Below are 21,829 nucleotides of genomic sequence, written 5' to 3'. Positions count from 1 at the left end.
TTGTCCGCACAAAAGATAAAACAAAGGTCCCAAAATGAGAACGGTGAAGGGAAAATGTTACACAATGTATGGTTGTTGCCCTTGAAGTCACTTTTTTCCTACCACACAGTAAAACTCAGAGGGTGTCAGCAGGCTGGTCTTGGTAGACTGATATGTGGTTTTCTTATTTTGTTGTGGTTTGGGGGCCTTCAGCAGTATTCCTCGTGATAAACTATTGAGAAACATAAAATGCGCTTGAGTCTGAATTAAAGGCATTTTCTTTTTTCTCCTCAGGAATGAACAACATGCATTGAGAAGGCAAGGATATCAAATCCCACGTGCTCTTTTTTGACCTGTGTGATTTATATTAGACCCAAGAGATGGGCAGTATTCCAAACAGGCCCTTAACAAGCAGGAGGCGGGGGCATCCTCGCTGGCTTTCTATATGAGATGGGTAGCATTCTGGAAATGCCATGTCAATCATCTTGGGCACCGCTCAACTACTGGCTCACATCCGGGATATGGGATGCATCTTTAGTATATCATGCCTTAGAGGTCGGTAACATCTTTGACAAAACCCTTCAGGTTACCCCAGGACATGAGTAGCATACAGGGGTACTCCACTAGTTCATGCACTGGAAATGGGTAGAAACCTTAAGATGACACACTGGCATAAGCCCTGGAAGAGAGTAGTGTGCTTGGCACATCTGACTGGCTATGGCGGAGGTTATGGCGGTACTAGGATCTTGCCAACACTTTGTATCCAAGCTACAGAATGCAATCAACAGTGATTCTTTTCCAATGACTGACATTATGCTGCAGGGCATACTGGGATTAGCACAGCCCATGCTGACATTCTCCCTGCTCACCTCTGATCGCTGACTTATGATGGACTGTCTCTCTCACAGTGTACTGCTGTCCATACTTCTTTCTTTCTCAGACTTGCACTTACTGCAGGCGGGGTCAGTGTCTGGAGAACTGTTGGACCAACTGCTCTGGGACACACCCTGGTGTCAGCCATTTCTCCTTTAATGTAATCTCATGGGAGGAGTGTGCAATCAGTGTTACAAATACCTTTTATATTTTGCATATACAGAGTGTTTTTTTTTTTTACTGTTTAAATAAAAATACGTCCTAATTTGATGAATAAAACATATCATCATTTCAGCCGATCCTGGTTCGAAAATACACCGAGGGATTTAGTTGTCCATTATGAAGGGCTTTTCCAGTCAGAATGCATCAGTTGACTGGAAAAGCCCTTCATAATCTGTTTTTGGCAAGTAAGACTGGAGGGGGTGTCGGCAAAGCACCTGATATCTGGCCGCGAGACTTTATGATTACTAGCATTATATTCAGGCATATTGTCATGTAAAGGTCTACTCAGCAATAAACTCAAATTACTGTGCTCCACTGCAGAAATACTGAGCATGCGCAAACTGCAGTTCATGGAACTATACACAGCGCTGAATATGGCACAAGAGAGGAAAGCGACAGATGAATAAGGTGGTGCAGACGGACAAAAGAGTAAGGATAGGCTAAAGCACTGGTGTCAAACTTTTGGTCTAGGAGAGCACAATCCATGCCACATTTTCACACTTATCCAACTATGTAAATTAGTTACTTTTAAAATGTATGTAAATTTATTGTTTGGAGTTCATAAAAAATTGACAAGGATCCGGCCCTCCTAGAACTAATTTGGTCTAAAGGCCCTTGCCGGATCATTACTCGGCTCCTTTTGTGCTAGATATATCTCTGGGATACTGTTACACAATGAATGTTCATGAATAAGTTGACACTACTCTAAATGGACATTGCGTGTCAGCTGTGGACCAGTTCTGAGTGGTGTGCGTGTGTCTTGAAGTTTCCTATTTTTTAGGTCCTGCCTAGGCAGCAAATGCGTTGTCTCTTCTCGACATGCGGAATATAGGAAATAGGCTTGAAAAAACACCCATATTTTTCATTGGTTCCTCTTGCTGTCCTTTAGAAATGCTGGCTTTTCATTGGTCAATACACTTATAAGTCCTTCTTTTGGAATTTTATAACCTCCCATGAGGACTGGCCCTATTACTTGTATTCTTACTGTTCAGAATATTTATGCTTAGTTGGCCTGTCTCTTTGCTCGTTAACTGTTCTTTTTACTTTTTCAATGATTAACTTTGGTCGTTTCAGTTGCTTGCAGTGTGCTTCCCCCTCACCATTCCCACAACACTGCTCACAGGCCCCCACCATCCCTTGGAGGTGTACATTTGGCGTTAATGAAGGACAGGCTGACACACAACAGTGCTCAAGGTTAACATTCCTTTATTGTAGGGGTTATGTGAAGATTAAAGGCAATTTTTCCTTATGCCTTTCAATTCCCCTTTCCATACATTCCTTCCGTACAGGCTTGCCTGAAAGTTCAAGGCTGTCCCTCCTTGTGTCTTTCAACTCCCATCCAGTATGTTCCCATCGACCTTTGGCGGTCTTCAACCAGTGCTTGGTTCTCACCTCCTCCAGGTCAACAGGCTTTCTTTGCGCGATCCTCAAAAGCAAGATGTAAAACAACTGCCAGTATTTCTATGCATTTTATTTAATCTTCCTTCACCATACACCAGTGTATTCTAAAAACAAATAAGTGCTCTTTTCAACCCGCTTACCAGACGAGAACTGTTCAGTGTCTGATTTTTAGGCCGAGTCTAGCGGCAGCTCGCATGCACTCCTCGCTCTGCGAGGCATGCTGTAAAAGAGTATGCTGTGGAAGCCCCGCCCAATCTCCCATATTTGTAAATGGCTTGTGTCATTGTCCTTGGTAAACTCTGGCTTCCGATTCATTATGAGGCTTGTTAGTCCCGCCTTATCTCCATTTGTTCAGCCGCGATGCATCCATTGGGGCGTAGGGGCGTAGCCCCACTAGCCCATGGACCCGCGGCTGCAAGGAAATTATAATTTGTGTAATTTACTTTTATTCGAATCACACGAACGCCGTCAGGAATGGAATCCGGGCAGCACCCGGCGTATCCGGGAGTCGGGGGAGTGCTCTGCGCGCAGGGGGGCGGGACTGCTGTGCAGCTTGAGTTGAGTGACAGTCCACGTCACTCAGCTGCAGCAGCAGAGGTGTACAGAGGCTCTAGCGCGCAAGTAAAGCTTGGGGCTGAAACTAGCCCAAGCATGCGCATTGTAGTTCTCCTGATAGCGAGTGGCCAGGGGGGTGCTGGGTTTAACCAGGCGACAGCCCTCGGCGATAGAAAGGGCGACAGGGCGAGCACTCAGTGTGCCCCCCTAGCCAATCCTGGCGCTGCATGCAGTGCCAGGATTGGCCGGTCACCGGCGCAGCAGGGCAGGGCAATCCATTATTGGATGCCGCGCTAATAATGGCCAATCACTATGTCTGACTTCATTGAGTCATGCAGTGATTGGCCATTACGAGGTGCGCGGCGCTGCTGACGTTGATCCTGTTGTTCTCAGTCTATACTCTGTCTGACTCTCACCTCGTGTGGTGTGTGCATCAGCCAGCCTGTGCTCTCCAGTAGCGACCCGTCGTCATCACAGTGAAGTGACCACTACTTCAACTTCAGTAGTTCAGCACTAGTGTCTGAGTCTCTTTTTTTAGTGAGTATATTGTATTCTGATTGATATAGAGTATAAGTAGACTAAGTTGTTGTTTGTTGTTCTTCTATCTAATATAATCTGAACTCGAGAACGACGTCGCTGCCACGCTGGGCCTTGTGCTGCAGCCAGAGAGGCCTAGGGCAGGGCTAGGCTGTTTGTCTTGAGGAGCCGAGCCGAGTAGTGATGGAATGTGACAACGTGATAGGGAGGGGGCGTGTGAGGAAGAAGGGCTGAGAGCGGGGATGGGGAGAGAAATGGTGACAGAAAGAATGGAAATGAATGAAGGGTAAAGTATGGTAGAGAGAGGACTGAGCGGAGGCACGGCAGAGGTGAGGGGGAATGAACAGAGGGAGGACGTGAAGGAGGGTGGAACATTGTCCTGACCTAAGTTGGTAAAAAAGAAATGATCAAATTTGGTAAAGAAGATACAAGACGACGAGGCAGGATCGGGAATGGATGAAGTAAAGCAGGTGGGGGCTGGCGGGAGGAATCATGATCCTTGTGGGGTATTGGGGGGGGGGGTGGTGGAGCTTGGCAGGAAGCTGGAGAGGGGGGGGGAGTGAAGGAGAATGAGGCGGGAAACATCATTTTATGGAGGGAGGCGGGCAAGAGGCTATTAATTGGGGGGGGCTGGCAGAAGGAAGCATAACACGGAAGAAGTATGGCAGGGAGTGGAGAGCGGAAGCATGTTAAGAGGTAGGGTCGGGACTCTCGGCGGGAGGGTGTTACCAGTTACCGACCGTATAAGCCTCAGACAGTTAAAAAGTCACCCCTCTGTCCACTCTGCTGCACTGAGAGGTGTGTGTGAGGTTTTCTTCAGTTTGAGGGGAAGTAACGTGTTGTTTTAGTGTAAATGTTGCTGCCGTGCTGTGAATAGGTTTCCTTAAAAGTAACGTTACGTGCGTGCGTTACACATTTAGGAAATGTCTCGACTCTCGCATAGACCGATTGAAAGACATTTTGAGCAGGTGAAAGTTCGAGTCAGCCGGCCCCATGTCAGGCAGAGCTGAACACGAGTGTCTCTGCCCAGCCTCACCTGCCTTTCAAAGGCATGTTGTTGTTGTTGTATTAAGCGCCAGCGTGGCCACTGATGCGCCAACAAGTATGAACCAACCAAGGTACTTCTGAACGGGAGGGGGAGAGGGGGGCTACTATGTCTGAGACTGTCCATTTTTTGGGAGGGAAGCTCACGTTGAATTCTTGTTCTTTACACGTAGGCTGACTGGGCGGTGCTGCATACGAGGGTGCACTCTAGGCCCTACTGAGCCATGTGAAAAATACACTGGGCAGTGCACTGCCTGAGGGGGGCAGAGGGTGCAGCGGCTTTATAACGTTTTACCTGTCGCCTTTCCGGAAACTGTGCTTTTGTAGTCTTTTGACAAGCTACTTGGCATATTTGTTAAGAATGCCTAATTTGTTAACAACTTAGTGTAAGAACACATTTGGTATTTTTTAAGGAACGTACATAAATGATAAATGATGTTTGCATAGCGTGGACATAGCCACATGGCCGATGGAGCATCTCGCCTGCTACTAGAGGACCGGAAACAGCAGTACAACCCCAATTCATGAAAATAGATGATATAAGTGGATTGATCATTTTTTAGCACACCCTGAAAGTGTGAGTTTTCAGTTCTTTCCAGAAGAGTTGTTTTGAGCATCACAGACAGCCTTGGACTGTGGAAGTGCTGTCTTCAAATTTGGATATGTAGTGTGAAATGTGTGACATGTTGTCCTTCCACTGTGATGGTGCGGCCCTACTCTGACATGATCCTTTCAAATTTCATAATCTTATGACGTCTTAAACAGCAGGTGGGCATGCAGCTTTAGACTAACACAATGACAGCTGTGTACCAATCATCACTGGACATACCCTTCCGTTGCGTTTGTAGGAGGACCTCTGTGCAGTGCACACTTTGCATACCAGGCACCTGCAGTGACAGAGCGTGGGCCCGATAATACATATTTATGTTTTGAGAGCTGGACATGTGACAATGCACACATGACCTTTCGTACTTTCCAAAGAGCACCAAGCTGGTCTTTTTAAGACCTCTTTGCTATGGATTTTGTTAACATGAGGTCTAGGCACAACCTGGAGAAGCCTTGTGGCTTGTGGTCTGGGGGTTAGGCTGAATTTGTATTCCTGGTTTGTTATAACATCTGAGAAACGTGCAAAGTTCCGGCAAGTATAGATGGTAAAGTTGCTGTGCTCTACTGCTGCATCTAGCTTTTAAGTCCGCATGAAACAGTTGTCTACAGCAACACCATGGGGAGTGTGTGTGTGTGTATATTATAAAATGTGTGTGTGTTTAGAATGAGATCTCAATGGGCAGCACAAAAGCTGAGATTTCCATGAAAGTCTTATAGTCTGAATTCAGCACCTGAGCATAATAGGACGGAATGTATGAAGCTCTATGGTTATACTGAATAAGCAGCTACCTATGTTATGCCATCTATTAATGTAATAACTGCACTTTCACAATTGCTTTATTAACCTTCCTGCTTTCTCAAATTTGCTTGAAAATGCACGATTTTTCTTCATTTTCTTCAAAATGTTCTGGGGGGGGGTAACCCCCCCAATCCCCCTTTTTGGGTTCGGGCTCGCTCGCTAAGCTCGCTCGATACGGTGCTGGATGCAAATCACTTAGCGCCCCACCACCAAGTTTGAAGTTGAGCGTGGTGCCCGCTTCAGGGACACCGCGCTCTGTTTGTTTATTTATATTTTAACTTTCATTCGGAGCGCGGCACCCGCTTCAGGGACACTGCGTTCTTTCTTTTTTAAACTTTTTAAAACTCGCAAATGCGAGACCTATAGCATTGTAAATGCTTGTTATGCATGTGCTCGCTACCCACTTAATCCCTCTCACAACCTCCTTATGAGTGTCGCCCCCAGCCCATGAGACTTGCCTGTGGCTGAAGCTTCCGGGACTGAGGGTGCCGCTGCGTCCACCTGTTTACCTGGACGACTTGGCTTGTAGGTAGTGTCCAGGGGTAATTCTCTGTGCTAAGCTGCTACCCGATGGTCCATTGGTCCTTCTGTCCTCCACGCTTCCTTCCTCTCCCGATGGTTCTGCTCCGTCTCTGTCGGCTGGGTCATCTGCGTCCTCTTGTGTTTCAGTGTTTCTCGTTATTCTCCGCTTCCGGCCCGCTCTCTGGATCCTCCTTCATGCATTGGGCGGGGTCAGACAGGCCTCCTGTACCTTTGCCTGGGCTGTTAATTCAATCCGTTCTTGGGTTAGCGTGTTGACATTATCGTCATACACTAGACCGTGTCCTTGGCTTTCTATCTGTTGGAAAAGGGGAGAGACATCACCGGACTACAGGAGGCCACTGCTGTTTTTCTTTTATGCAGGCTACCCCCACCCCCTTCCATCACATTGCGTGCCCAAGATTACTTTTGAATTCTTATGTTATTTTAAATTAGTCGCTTTTATTTATATAGCGCACCTATCCATGCACTCAGTGTTAAACCGACACCATACTCATACACGGATCCCTAGCTTCTCAGTTGGCATTTCTCTCGGCTGAGCCATATCCTTTCCCTAGCCATGTTGCAGGGTGCAGGACCATATGTTGCCAAAGGAGTAACCCTGGGAGTAGTGGGCATAGCGGGGGTAAGCGGAGGTCCACGGAGTGGTGAACAAACTCCGTGGAACTCCGCTACGCCACCCGCCTCCACCCACCCTATATTAACAAGTAATTCTACATTACTTAAAGTAAATTAAAACCACTTACCTGCACTGTAGCATCCCCGGGCTGCCCTCCACCTCACCGTCTGGATAAACCTTGAGAAAACTGCGCATGCACGCACGCTCGCACATGGGCTTTTCTGGCAAGGAACTGGTCCTAGAATGCTTGTTTCCAGTCCAAGGAGGACCTGGCCTGGTAGCTCGGGCTGGACTGTTCCCATTGGGTTCAAGGTCAAGACTGATTTGCATATGGCTGGGTCCAAACTGGAATGGCATGGTGAGCAAAAAAACGATGAATTTAGGCCCAGATCTCTGTACTGGGGTGAATGTATGACATTGTTCTGTATTCTGTCCATCAATTGTTCTTTATGCAATGGTGTGTGTGTGTGTAGACAAAACTTTTAGCTACTTTGCTTTCTTTCAGCAAGGTAGCATCTGTGCACTTTTGAATGCTGTTTGTTTCTTTGTACCTAATGGAATGTATCTGCCTTTGTGGCAACTGAAATCTGCGTCTTTCCTTATTAATTATTGATTTACATTGGAAAGGAAGCATTTGTAGGCAAAGCTTTAAAATAATAGCTTTCTCTAAGCAAGGTAGTGTCACTGCTCTTTGGGAAGCATTTTTTATCGGTTTGGAAGAAGCTACCCTTTATTTCCTCCTTTGTTGTTGGTAAAGTTGTTATTTTTAATCTTGGTCTGTTGTCCAGTGATCTATTACTTTTGTTGTATGGATTCTGCTCAGTCACAGAACTGTGCACAGAGACTCAGGACCTCAGTAAATTAGGATGTACCAAAACTCACCTTAGAACCCAAAATCCCCTACCAGACTAGCATCAGTGTCACATTAGCTCTTTGTCCTATAGCAAAGTCACCAATGATTAGACAACCCAGAACATGCGACTTAGGACCTCAGGTAAGGTGGGAAACATGAGCACTCTTTCGTTATACTCTCATACCAGTCCAGAACAGGAAGTAAAGGGAGACACGAGCAAGTTTAAATTATTTATTTCAACGTCGCGATCTCAGGTTCAGCATCTTAGCTAATACAAGCAGACATATGATAAAAAATAAGATTGTCAGCATAGTTACTAATCCATAAAATACAAAGGGAGAAAGCATGTTATAATGCTAAATGCAAACAGGTTAAATATATACCTGTATTTCACCCTCCCTTGCTAGTAGGTTATTTTATAACAGCAGAAGGTCTCTTAGGCTTGCATAGGCGACCCCATAACTCAGAGTTTAGCAGGAGTGAATCACATCGAGTTCAGCACAAGCTCTCAGCATACAAATGTTCTTCAAGAGTGTTCAATCATGCCGACACAGTGTATTATTAAAGGCGCCAGTATCTGAGCTGTCAGCAGCTGCATATATGTTATGTCTAGAACGTGCGCTGGTCAGTTTGAACAAAAGCAACAGTGTTGATAACCCTGAAGGCCTCTGCCCTCACTGTTCAGACTATGCTTACAAGGCAAGTCTAGCAATGTGGAAAAACAAGTTATTCTCATGTAATGCAAAACTCTCAGCCTAACATGTGTGCCGTGTGCAAAAGAAAGCAGAGAGCAAAATGGCATTTAAACTTCTAATAAGCTCATGCTAACTTAACACTGTGTATAAATGCAAGGCTCAGCCCCACTACACCCCCCCTTGATCGGAGCACGGATAACAAATGTGGGCAAAGCAGGAACGCAGAGTTCAAGTTCGAGAGATAGAATCAAGTTCAAATTTGCCATAATGGAAAAAACGGGAGCAAAACCCCGAATTTTGAAAAAAAACCTCAAATTAGTAATCACTTTCGGGCATAGTAAAGCCAAAAGGCCTTTAAAAAATAGCAAACAAAATCTGATGTCCAACATGTGACTCCAGTCGTGAAAGAGAGAGTGCAGGAAATGCACCTCACTCCAATAGTGTACATGCACAGTACGTTGCAACAGCCTCCAACAGGAAGTCATTGTTCTCATCTGAAAACATTTCAGCCATCCAATTTAGTAATGGGAATGAACATACATGTTCCTCAATAACCGGAGCCTCTAGTACCATCAAAAGACAACTCGGATTTACTTCAATATAACTGCGTGCCAAGAATTCATTCGCCGCTGCAAAAATATTCCAATGCCCCAGGACTCCATGCATCGCTGCAAAGGCCATAATCCCTCCGCCAGAACAAAGCAATTCATGAGCAACTAAGGGGCTCATCAGTTGATCATAATCTGCGTTGGGAGACACCGTACTGCAGGGACACAAATCCAGAGCCCAATCGAAATCGCAGCACAGGCAATGAAAGACAGGCTGGATGCATGTGAAAAAGGAAAATCAAAACGATAATCCATAAGCCGCACTCAATGTAGCAAGAGGCAGCGCTCCATAGAAATTAAGCATTCGGTTGCGGTGCAGCAACAGCCGGGGCAAATCGTCTCATGGCACAGGATGTGCATCCATTCTGAAATAAGCAAAGCAGTAGAAGCACTCCGCCAACCAGAGCAAGCACCAAGGGAAATCCACCAAAGAGGCTGGAGAAAATCGAATGAAAAAATGCCGGGAACACACCGAATATAGTTTGGAAAGAAGTCACAAGGCCACTATTAACAATTTAAAAAAAGTGAGCCAGCCCTGTTGTCGAGGAGGCATTAAATATAGTGTGAATTAACTCCCCGAAATGCAGGGGCAGATCAGTATTTAATAAGGCATGCACTTCTGTGCGGGTGTTTGCCACGTGAAGGACAAATGTTTCACGGGCAGAAATAAGGGCAACTTCTTTCTGGGACAAAATAGCTCTTATTCGACTCATCTTGTTGAACTCTGCCTTCAAGGTCGGAATCGACGGCCAGATGGAAACATCCAGCTTCCCATGTGGAGGAGGAAACATTACGTTTTTACAACAAACTACATGTTGGGAGACCGTAACAATATAAGGAATTCCTGCCAGCATCCCAGAACAATATTCATTATTTAAAAGTAAATAACTACCGTTTGCTAGTAATGTGAATGTGGGTGTGATAGCAGGTGTCGGTGTACCTTTCAAGACACAAGCCAAATTAGGCATATTTTGATTACACGAGCCATGCAATTGGATATTCCTACACACTAACGAGTGATCAGGTGTCGTTGTGCAATCTTCACCATTCAAATAATCCTCTTTTCCCTCCCTTAGGCACCTATAGGTAAATGATAGTGACAAAGCTTCATGGAGATAAGGGGTACCCAGAGGTTCATACCTGCCAATAGCATAGTACTTCATGCAAGCTTCGAACTTGAACAGAGGGAAAGGTAATGTTATTAGCCCATGTACGAGCCACTCAGCAGAATTTGTCTCTGCCACAGAAAACGGCAAAGGTTCTAACTTTTCAATATGTAACATAGAAACAGTTGCATCTTTCATAGACATAAACTGCTGTTTGTCAGTCAAATTAAAAGGGGAAAATAATGAGGACGTATTCATGTAGTCCCAAGCCACTCTCACAGCCTTTAACGTTTGTAAAGTCCATGCAAACTGCATAATGGAACGCAATTGATTTTGCCCATGGTACAAAACAGCGACATCTTCTTGCACAATATAAACAACAGACGAAACAATACTATCCAAAGTGTAAATGCAGGAAGAGGGCGTGTTAATGCTGTTATCTACAACTGCTAGCACTTTTTTTTAAATTAGCTTGATCTATAGCTCTTAAGTGGGAAGCAGCCTCAATTTGGCACAGTTTCCAAACTTCGTTGTAAATAGCATATATCCACCGTTTGGATCTGCCAGAAGCAGGGCCCTTGACAAAGTCATTCAGATCAACATCGTCAGTCAATTTAGACAAATGAAGCTTAACTGACGCTAAAGTGGAGTTTTTGAGGCAATTCCGAGTTTGCCTACGGAATAGGTAGTCACAGAATGGTGACTCTCAAAACGGGGATCTAACCTGTGTGTAGTCTGGGGCTAAACCTAGAAAACGATGTTGGCAAGAATCCGCACTTCTGTGCCACACCAGCCAACCTTTGGGATCCAAACTGGATATGTTAAAAGTAGAATTCCATAACACAGTCTGTAATTCTCTAATAGAAATACTGGTATTATTATCCCAACCTGGGTATTCTTCCAATTCTGGAAAAGAAGGAGCATTTAATTCTTTAGTTGTAGCCAATCCAAAGCAGGTGGTTTGTGAAATAGTCTAATTAAAAAACAACATGTGGTTCGGGATGAGACATGCACGATGCAAAGCCTCTGTGACTTGCACTTGCCAACTTTTAGAACCCGAAACAGATTTAAGATCAATAGTATCCTTCCACAGTTCATAGCCCCCAATAGCCAATTGGTCAAGAAAGGACTTGGAATATAATAATTTTGTGTGGGTCAGTCTAACTTTGGAAGAGGACTTTTCGGTCATCTTAAAATAAAATGCATCAGGATTTGACTGATTGAAATCAGTAAAATAAGTGAATCTCCTTAAAAGAGAATTAGAGCTGCCTTCCATAGGAGCGGGGCAATGTTCCCATTGTGTATAATTAACCATATTCCTCCTTGTGTTTGCCTTATGCAGGTAGTGATTGTCATAGTGTTGATAACAGAACAGATCACCATAATTAGCAGAATCTAAGTACAAATCCTCAGCATCAAAGGCAGCATAATATTTCAAATCTGAAAACAAAGCCTCTACGGCTTGAACATCCCAATCATCAGAGCGTATATTTTGTTTCATCACATCCTCCATAGAAACTCTTAGTAGTTCAGTCCAGAGTTGGGCATTTAAAGATCCTTGCTCGGCTCCCTTGATTTTTCGCCAGCTTTTTATATAGGCCCCTCTTCTCTCCACCGTTTGTCTCTGTAGACCAAATAAGAGGCGAATTTGAGCAGGCGAGACGTAATTAGGCAGATGGAGAGTTGCCCTGTATACTCGACTGATAGCTTTGTGGCGTCTTTCCCTTGCATGGGTTCGCTGCCGTATGTGAGCGTGGGCTGTAAACGTGCTCTAATCACCTGTAGAAGGTGGTCCAGTGACCGGTCAGGGAGAGCTTTCTTCAAGGGCTTTATTGAAAGATAGAATGTTGTGCCCTTTGTCTCTGTCCGTCCAGAAACCATGCGAGTTTCTTTGTTTTGTTAAAGTTTACTGACATGACTTTTGATTTGTTTAAATTGATCTTTAATGCATTGTTTATGGAAGATTTGTTGGTGACGTCCAGAAGATGCTGAAGTCCAATAGAGGAACGACTAATTAGGTCCAGGTCGTCTGCATATAAGAAATTTGAGTGAGATGTCGCCCAGCCGCGGAGCATGTGAATTGGTTTTCTCCAATTCTCCAGGGAGATCTGCGAGAAAAAGGTTAAACAGCATGGGGGTAGGACGCATCCTTGCTTCAGACCTTTGGTGGTTTTGATTTGCCTTGAAAGGTGCGTGCCAGAGCCCAGTTTGATCTTGACCCAAGTGTTGGTGTGTAATAATATCAGCTGCTGTAGGAGGGGCCCGGGAATCCCCCATTTTTCCAGCTTTTGCCAAAGTTTGCTCCGGTCTACATGGTCAAATGCAGCGCTATAATCTATGAAACATAGGAATAGCGAGCTCTTGGCAGTTTTTGCCGCATCTGTCAGAAGAGTTAGCGCCATGATGTTGGTTATTGTGCCCTGGCCTCTACAGAATCCGGTTTGATAAACTGGGATGATGTGCTTTAGGGTTGCCCAGGATGTTAGTTCCTCCAAGATAAGTCCCGCGTAGTACTTTGCCTCTGTGTCGATTAGGGCAATAAGTCGATAGTTGCTTGGATTGCTCCTTTCGCCCTGTTTATAAATCGGACTTATTATAGAACCTCTCCAGGATGTTGAACTTATTGGAGTTTCCCTAATTTCCTGGAAGACTGGCGCCAGTGTGTCGCTCCAAAAGTCGGCGTCTTGCTTGTACATTATTAGTGGGATTCCATTGGGGCCTTTTGAAATTTTTGGCCTGATTTTAGCCGCTATTGTTGCGTGATTTTTTTTCCTTTCTGTTTGCAGTTGGTTTGAGGCTTGTTATTGCTTCCTCATCCGGATTTGCAGTCTTACGCAGGGGTAATATTATTATGTAGTCGTCTTTTGCTTCATGTTTGTGTATTCCAATTTTGTTGGTGCTTGGATGCGTTTCGGTTAACAGAGTTCTGCCTCTGGGTGGATCCCCCTCTGTGTTTTTGTCATTAAAGTGGTTTGATAAGTAGTGTGCCCATTCAGGTTCAGATATGTTTGAGTTAATGCCTTTGTGGCCTAGCCGTTGGAGGCTGTGGATTGTTTTCCAAAATCTAGCGCTGTTCTTCTGTTTAGAGTCGTACACAATTTATGCCCAGAGTTCGTTGTTCAATTGCCTTTTCCTTTCCCAGGTCTTCTTCTTTAGCTGTGCCTTTAGGGTTCGCAGCTCCTTTTGCAGAGCCTTGTTATTTTATTGTTTACGGAGCTGCCTAAGGATCTGGTTTATTTTCCGTTTTAGGCTGTTTGTCTCTGATATTGCTACCTTGCCGAGTGTGTTGCACAGCATGTTCCCTTTCCGGGTTTTTTGCTCTGTGACATGTATAGTTCCGAGTTCCGTTACAAATTCTTCCCAAGCCTCTAGTGGGTTCTTTGTCGAATTTGTAATCTGGTGCAAGATTGATTTGCACGGATTGTTAATTCTGCTGCTTTGTCAGTCTTGCACCTTATTTGTCTGTAGTTAGTGTTGTACTCTGAGCCAATATTTCTCCATACTTCCGCATCGTTCCCGCTGGTCACACCTAGTTTCCACTTCTAGTGGCAAGTGGTCGCTTTGGCCGTTCTCTCCAACCTTGAATGAGCTTATTGTTTCAAACAGTGGTAGTGTTGCAAGGGTGAAGTCGAGATGAGAAGAAGTGGTTGAGGAGAAATATGTTGGTGCTGGCGGTGTATCCTCTATAAACCATCCGTTTAGCACTCTCAAGTTTAACTGCTCGAGGTCTCTCAGTAGTTGGTTTGAGCTTCTTGTTTGCTTATTTGGAGAGGCTGTGGATTGGATTGGTATTCCCCACGCGATGTCCATTTCCAGTGATGTTTCATCATCTGATTTCTCTCCAACGAGGCGAAGGTTAAAGTCACCCACTAGGAGTATGTTCTCCATTTCCCTTTCCTCCATGAGTCTTACCAGTTCGCTAACGAGTTCTCTTGCCTCTTTTTCATCTGTGCTTCGGGTGTATGTATGTGTTTATGATGTATAGTGGTTGAGTAACCTGATTATTTACGATTGTTATTACTAGTTACTAGGGGGAGTGATTTTCACATTGATTTCTTCTGTTGTTCCGATAGTTAGTATTGAGGCAAGTGAGGCCAGGTCAACTGAGCTGTGTCCATAGGAGGAGCCTCTGGTTGCTGGGTAAGTTTGAGTTGTATATCCTTGTAGGGCTATTTCATTCTCTTCCCAGATTTCCTGGAGTAGGGTTAGATCAAATGATTTTAAATAGTTTGATTTTTCTGGGTCCTCCAGTTTGTCAGAGAGACCATTGATATTCCAAATGCATAATTTAATTTTAAGTGTATCCGCTTTCATGAGGGTCTGGCCTGGTGCTCTTTGTCACGTTATGTCTTCTATGGTTATTGTCCCCCGTATAGTTGCCCTGTTTAAATCAGATTGCCAAGTTGCTAAATGTTTTAGGTGTGAATGGTTGCTATTGTGTCCTGGGGAGTAACTACGTGCTCCTTTCAGTATTGATTTGACTGTTTGTAAGCGTTCTTTTTTTCTTTCTTCCAGGAGCGGGGTGGGGTGGCTGGTCTTTTCCCTGCTTCGAGCTTTATTCCCCATTGAGAAAATCTAAGCCTTTCCCCTAGGATTAAATCTGCTAAGTCGTTTGTTTTCCATATTGTTTTAGTCATTTCGTGACCTTGTGAGTCAGGTGTAGGAAGAAATTCAATTGCGAGCAAGTCTGTTGTTTTAATGTTTTTTAATTTTTCAATTGAGTGGATCAGCCTTAGTATGTTACCCCTGTTTACGGAGTCCACTCTTCCTCTAGATTTGAATTCCGGAATGAACAGAATAACGTCTGACTCTTTTTTTCCAGGGGTCAGAGTTCGCTGTTGTGTTGTTAGCTCGTGTTGTTTGACCCCGTGTAGGGGTTGGGTTTTAGTTATTATGTCGCTGCTTTCTATACGGACTACGTGAGGATCTTTTTTTGCCTGTGCTATGGCTGGCTTAGTCGTGCTTTGTATACTTGCCTTCGTCTTTGGTTCCTGGACGGTGATTTCCTTGTTGTGGATGACGCTGTTTTTAGGTGGGTTGGTGTTTGTGACCTGCATGTTGATTTTGGCGTATTCCACAGGGGCCTGCTCTGCAACCTCCATGGTGGTTGTGTTTCTACTGCTGGCAGATTGCCTACGAGTGTCCTTTTTAGGTCGAGGGACCGTAGCTCTCACTGAGAAGCAGTGAGGGCGGAGTCCCGAAGATTTAATGTTTTGGAGTTAGGGGGCTTGGAACCCGCCTCTCTCCTCCATTCTCCTCCATTGGCTGGCTTCCTAAACGGAGGCCAGCCATTGGAGGAGAAGGGAGTCACTCCAATAAAGCCCCATCTCTTTCGGATTCGGGGCGTGTTTTTTTGCGTTCTTTCGACTGTGACGTCATCCGTCACTCAGAACGCCTAAACACGCCCCCGAATCCGAAATTTGCGGAGCTTTGCGGCCGCCATTTTGTTTGTTTTTTGTTTGCACAGCACAGTCACAGACCGCGCGCCCCTGCGGAGCTGCTGACTTCTCCACCTTGGACAAACTCCCAATGTGCTCCAGGCTGCCACCTTGATGCGTCCACATTTCATTCAGGTAATGGGCAGCTATTTTAGGATACCTTCCCGCTTCATGTACCCCCTGATTGAGGGAGACGGACAGGGAAGGTTGGAATGAATTGCTCGTCTTGCCAGCTGAAAGGCTCGGCTCCCTGAAAGTTTTCTCTGTGTCCTTTTGTTTGTCTTCGCTCGGAGCGGGCCCTCAAAGTGACATCTGGTCCGCCCCACTGGCTCTGCAGCAGTGACACGCCTCCGATTCGTTTACCCATATCGGGGGATTGACGCAAGGATGACTTTTACAGGTAATAACACTCACCTCGGTTAACGTCCTGCAAGCCAGAAATAAGGATCGCTGATGGGCGCAGACGGGGGCCCTGTGATTGCTTTTGGGCACCTCCAGCGCAGCGGGAGTGACGCGGCACGTAGGCGCCTCATGGTGTGGGTGTCTCTAGGGGATAAAGTCCCCTTGCAGCGGCTGGCGGTGATCCTCTCGTGAGTCTGAGTGTGTGAGTATACTGCCGTCTTTTCCGCCAGGAGATAATGGGCACCCCAGCACAGCAGGACTCTCCACCACAGCCCAGGGCACGAGATTCCCATATACCAGTCTGTGCGTCAGATGCAGGTGGGGCGCAATCCTCAGCAAGACCCACCGAGGCTTGAAACGTGCAGCAGCACTCCCAGTCACAACTGGTCTCAAAATGGCGGTGAGCCTCAGGCAGGGCCTCCCGACCTCTTCAATAGTGAACCTTGGGTACGTTATTGGTGCGCTTTCACTCTGGTCAGTTTGCTAGAGCTACAAGCTCCTGGCTGCCGCGCCACAGGGGTTCTCTTTGTCTTTGCAATGAATCATCTAGGGCACATCCCCGAGTAGCATGGGGCTCCTCAGCACTTTTCCGTAGGCTGGCCGGGCGCCAGCAGCCCACTGTTGCACTCACGGCTCCTGGGTCCCCGGGGGGTGGCGGGGGGGAGGGGGCGCAGCACTCCCTTTCGCCGTGGCCGCAGCAGGCTCAGTCCTCCGAGGCTCAGGATGGGGCGTTTGTTTTTCCTTTCCTTCTCCCTCTCGCTGTTACCGTCAGGACTCAGTGGCAGCAAAGCAGGCCGAATCTTTTGCAACCCGCTAAGGCCGCAAACGCTATCGGGCTGTCCGGCTATAGTGTCTCGGTCGCCACACCAGAAAGCGGAAACCACTTACACAGTAACCACAATAATCCACCTCCAAATTGTTTTTATCATAACGCTGAATTGAGTTACCTTCCTAAATGAGCATTACTTAAGCCAATGGCTCTGGCCTATAAATGAAAGAAGCTCTTAATTTCAACACTCAATAACTCATTATGCATGCTCTCTCATTCGACCTTGAACTCTTGAATTCATGCATTCATCCATTGACTCGATTTTCCTTTGATAACTTTATTGCGGTCGTAGACCATAAAAGTACAGATAAAATATGTACATACACTGGATAGAATACATAAATAATTAAAAAAGATACATAGTTAAAAGGTTATTAAACAGTAAGTTATCAAGATAATGGTATCAAAACATCGCAATTGATCACAGTTTTTCGCAGTTCATTAGTGTGAGCCTTCTGCGCCACATACCATATAGAAAACGGGATACTGCAAACACAATAAAAGGCAAGGTGTCATATCTTAAAATTCTAACAGCCTGTACACTCGATTCGATTTTCAATTCACTCCCTTATGAATAAATGATGAGATTTATAGAGCGCAACTATCACTCCGTGTGGGCATCATGGCGCTAATGCAGAAACGAGACAAGAGGGGAGAGCAGTGGTACGATTTTACCAGATCAGATGAGTGAGAAAACTAAATTGTCACACTCCCTTTGCAGCCAAACCTCCTGACTTTCTCAATGCCAGGTTTTACAAAGTCTTGAATTCAACGTGAAAATCCACATGACTAAAATATTGCGCAGCACACCTATAACAATCCTAGTATTTGCAAAAATTATGTAAAAGTCATAAGGGAATTGTTTTTTTAGCTTTGCACACCTCCCAGACGTGATTGACTGTTATGTCAAAGTGAAACATGCTGTAATTCAAAAGTTAACATATTATTAGATTGCCATGCCAAACAGATACATCTTTCTCCGTATTTCCTGAAGAAAAATGAAAATTGCACACAAGTGCACAAGGCACTGTGTAATCTGCTAACTAGTGCCGCTCCACCCCTTGAGACAAATTCCTAAACCTAGATATTTGTCACACTGGCGCTCCTGGCACTGCTCTGGAACAAATTCTCATTCTGCTCATGTCCAGCTGAAATTACGTTTTACGAGTAACTTACCCAGATGGTAGCATTTTAAAGTAATAAGTATTCTGTTACACGCTTCTGTAAAAGTCATTTGAATAGGATATAAAATGCTCCCCCTTTGCTTAAAGTAAAAAAAACGTTTGAAAAGTGGAAAAGCATTTCTTGTCTGCCAAATTTGCCACAAGTACAAACCTGTTGCAGGGTTTGGATGGGGGTGCAAACCATGAACCCGCGCTTATTGGTGGGAAACGTGCTGCAGGGTGGCTGTACATCGAACAGAAAGGGCTCAGCGTCAGCTAAGGGGCTTCACTAAATCACGCTATCGGGACAATCCTCTCAGAAAGTCAAACCATATTTTCAGTTATGTCAATTTCCCCTTACCCCAGCTCTAGTCACTTATCTCTGATCCCCTTCCTTCAGCAAGTAGCCAGCTGGATGGCCGGGTGTGAACTCAACGAGAACAAAACTGAAGTTATGCATCTGGGCAACAACTTCTGCAGAAATCTCACTAGCCCTCTACAGTAAGTTGCCTTCCTCACAAAGCTTGATAGAGAGTCTTGGGATGTATCTGAACCACCAAACTAAAAAACTTGCTGCCAGTTGTTACGGCACCCTGAGACTGTTAAGGAAGATTCTTAACTGTTATAAATGAAGATGCAGAGTCCATTTAGTAGTTAAGATCCTTTATTGCAGGTTCCTTCCAGGTTAGACAGATAAGTTAAGTTATAAGGAAAACTATAGATAGACCCCACCAGGAGCTCGCTGTTGGTAGCTCAACCTCAGATGACCAACTGCCTCAATAGGGAATAGAAAGGTACAGTCAGCTAGAGAGACTCCTTGGCATTCTATGATGTCATAAGTATAATAGTATTGTCTAGCCAGAGAGGAACAGTGAAGATAGTATTTACTACACATCCTCTCTCTTTATGGAGTAATAGCAGAACAAAGGAATAATTAGCAACAATACCTAATGTGCCTCAGACAGCAAGGAAGTACACAATTTAGAATAACCAAAAGTAGTATTGTACAACAAAAGATGACTTTAACATGAGGTATTATTATTTGAGAAAAGAACAAAGAAATAGCATTATGACATCAGCATTATGACATAATATGTCACATCCCCTCTCCTTAACAAAAGAGTGAGGTTTTGCAACAAAACTAAAACTACCCTTAACATTACCCTTTGAGAAGATACGCCGACACTAAATGTATGATAAAATACAACTGAAAATCTCACCTAAATGAAGCCCTGGCCAGTAGCTACAAGCAGGTAGACTCAGACAAAATACTGTGTACAAACAATCTCTACCAATAATAGGAGACGTTGAACCTCTCTTGAAAAGGGTATGTTGCAGGATAGCTTGGGTGTTGACTACCCAAAAAAAACCCACAAAGTTTCCCCTGAAAAGGGTACACCGCAGAGCAGACTGAATATCTCTGGGAACAAAGGGATGAAGTAGCCATTAATACTTATAAACATACTATGGGCGTTGACTACCCAAAAAGAACACATAACCTCACCTGAAAAAGGGTACACCGCAGAGCAGACTAAATATCTCTGGGAACAATGGCATGGAGTAGCCATTAATACTTATAAAATATACTATGGGCGTTGACTACCCAAAAAGAACACATAACCTCCCCTGAAAAAGGGTACACCGCAGAGTAAACAAAACATCTGTGGGAAAAGGGGCATGTTCTAGCCATAAATACTTATGGAACATACTATGGGCGTTGACTACCCATCAACATGCCTGAATAACGAACCATGGGCATGGACTACCACAGACACTAATGTCCCTTTGAGAGGGTACAGCGTAGAATAAAGACTATAACCCTGGGACAAGAGATGGAGCATGTACCACCCTCAAACACCAAGTATGTGGGGCATGGACTATTCACACAAAAAAAACACTTCTCTTAGATAGGGTACAATTCAGGATACTAACCCTGACTATGTGGATGAACATACACTATAACATGGGCATGGACTACCCTCACAAAAACAACCCTGACAACATGGATGGGCATTGACTACCCAAAAACACCAAACTACATCCCTAACGCTGAATATTCTATGATGTCATATAGTATAATAGTATTGTCTAGCCAGAGAGGAACAGTGAAGATAGTATTTACTACATTAACCTTCTCCCTTTCACAGCCAGAAGAGTGATTGTACAGGCCATTGTACCATCACGTTTTGATTACGGGAATGCTTTGTATCTTGGCTCACCCCATTACACTGTCAGAAGGTTGCAGACCATGCAGAATGCTGCTGCGCAACTTCTGATGAACATCCCTAAACATCAGTCTGCTATTAGGGTTCTTCGAGACCTCCATTGTCCTCCGGTGGAATGCAGAGTTCAGTTCGAGACCCTGTGCATCATGCATAGGACAATCAATTAAAAAGGCCCCTCGCTGTTAAGACCTTTAGCCTCTCCATACTTGCCTGGGAGGCTTCTCAGACCCTCCTTAGCCCATTTTCGGAAGGTCCTGAGATTTTAAGTTCACAATGGGGTGACTGCTCCACTTTCTTTCTGGCACTTAAGCTCTGGAATTGCCTACCTTTAGAACTGTGCTTCCCTTTTGCAAACCCTTGAAGACATGGCTGTTTGGCGACTAACGTCCAACAGCTACCATCACTCGATGTGAGTTTAGAGTGGTGGGAGGCCTCTGGTAAGCCTTGCTCTATATAAGAACTACAGAACAGAATAGACCACCTCTTAAGACCTGTTACCGAGAGCTGTGTGTCGATGTCCTGCAAATGCCGCAACTAGTCTTGAACAGTAAAGAAACAAGACTAAAAAAGCGCTACGGCGTGGCCACATTGGCCGCGTCTTAGCGCTTTTTTTTTTGCCATGTTGCACAGCTGCTGTGCAATATGTCAAAAACAAGTTATAAAAAAAATATCTGACTCTCAGCAAGAGCAGTGGAAAGACACTTAGTAAGAAGATTCAATCTGTGCTTAGTCCATGCACCAGAGAAGAAACACAAAGTGAAGCCTGGCCCATGCTGTCCAATTAGGAGTCAGTGACACTGAAGCAATCAAATAGTAAGCAATGGGCGTGCTCTAAGCCCTCTTTGTAAACAGTGTCTTGCAGGATCGACCCTTTAAAAAAAAAAAAAAAGCATTTGCGGGGCAAGATGGCCGCTAGTGGGCTGTAGAGCACAGTCGCATTTTACTCCCTCTCCCGACTAGGAGGATGAGGTAGCTGCCCTGATACGGATTTGGAGCTGGATATGCGGGTGTTTCTGTGGATAGCTGGAAGACAGCGAAGGGGAATCAGCACCGCAGAAATCTGTCTTCAAAAGCGAGCTCTGACAGTGATTAAAACTGTTAGAGAGCATTGGGAAATGTTGTACTGCAGCCTGCTTAAAATGTCGCAACGCGGAAGAAGCGAAAAGGATAAGGATAAGGAGAAAACGGTACCAACAGCAATTAGCGCGTTTAAGGTGCTAGGAACTGGGACTATCCCCAAAATACCTCCACCAAGCAAACGGGTAACCCCTGCATCGAGCGCGGCTCAAAAGGCACAGCAAAAGAAAGCCGAGAAAGAGCGAAAGCTTGAAACGA

At 45.0% G+C, this 21,829-nt stretch overlaps 1 protein-coding gene across 3 annotated transcripts in view; it reads left to right on the top strand.

The window, feature by feature from the left end:
* TMC6 (transmembrane channel like 6) overlaps positions 1-1,131 on the top strand; it is a 229,636-nt gene extending 228,505 nt beyond the window's left edge. For all 3 annotated transcript variants that reach the window (XM_078653859.1, XM_078653858.1, XM_078653860.1), the window contains exon 22: positions 274-1,131. In XM_078653859.1, coding sequence (XP_078509985.1) covers positions 274-279 — 6 coding nt within the window. In that variant the 3' untranslated portion in view covers positions 280-1,131. The remainder of the gene's footprint in view (positions 1-273) is intronic.
* Positions 1,132-21,829: the final 20,698 nt, after the last annotated feature.

The sequence above is a fragment of the Lissotriton helveticus genome, chromosome 7, assembly GCF_964261635.1.
Source record: "Lissotriton helveticus chromosome 7, aLisHel1.1, whole genome shotgun sequence".
Lineage (NCBI taxonomy): Eukaryota > Metazoa > Chordata > Amphibia > Caudata > Salamandridae > Lissotriton > Lissotriton helveticus.
The sequence above is the reverse complement of the archived record's forward strand: the minus strand, read 5'-3'. Positions and strand labels throughout refer to the sequence as shown.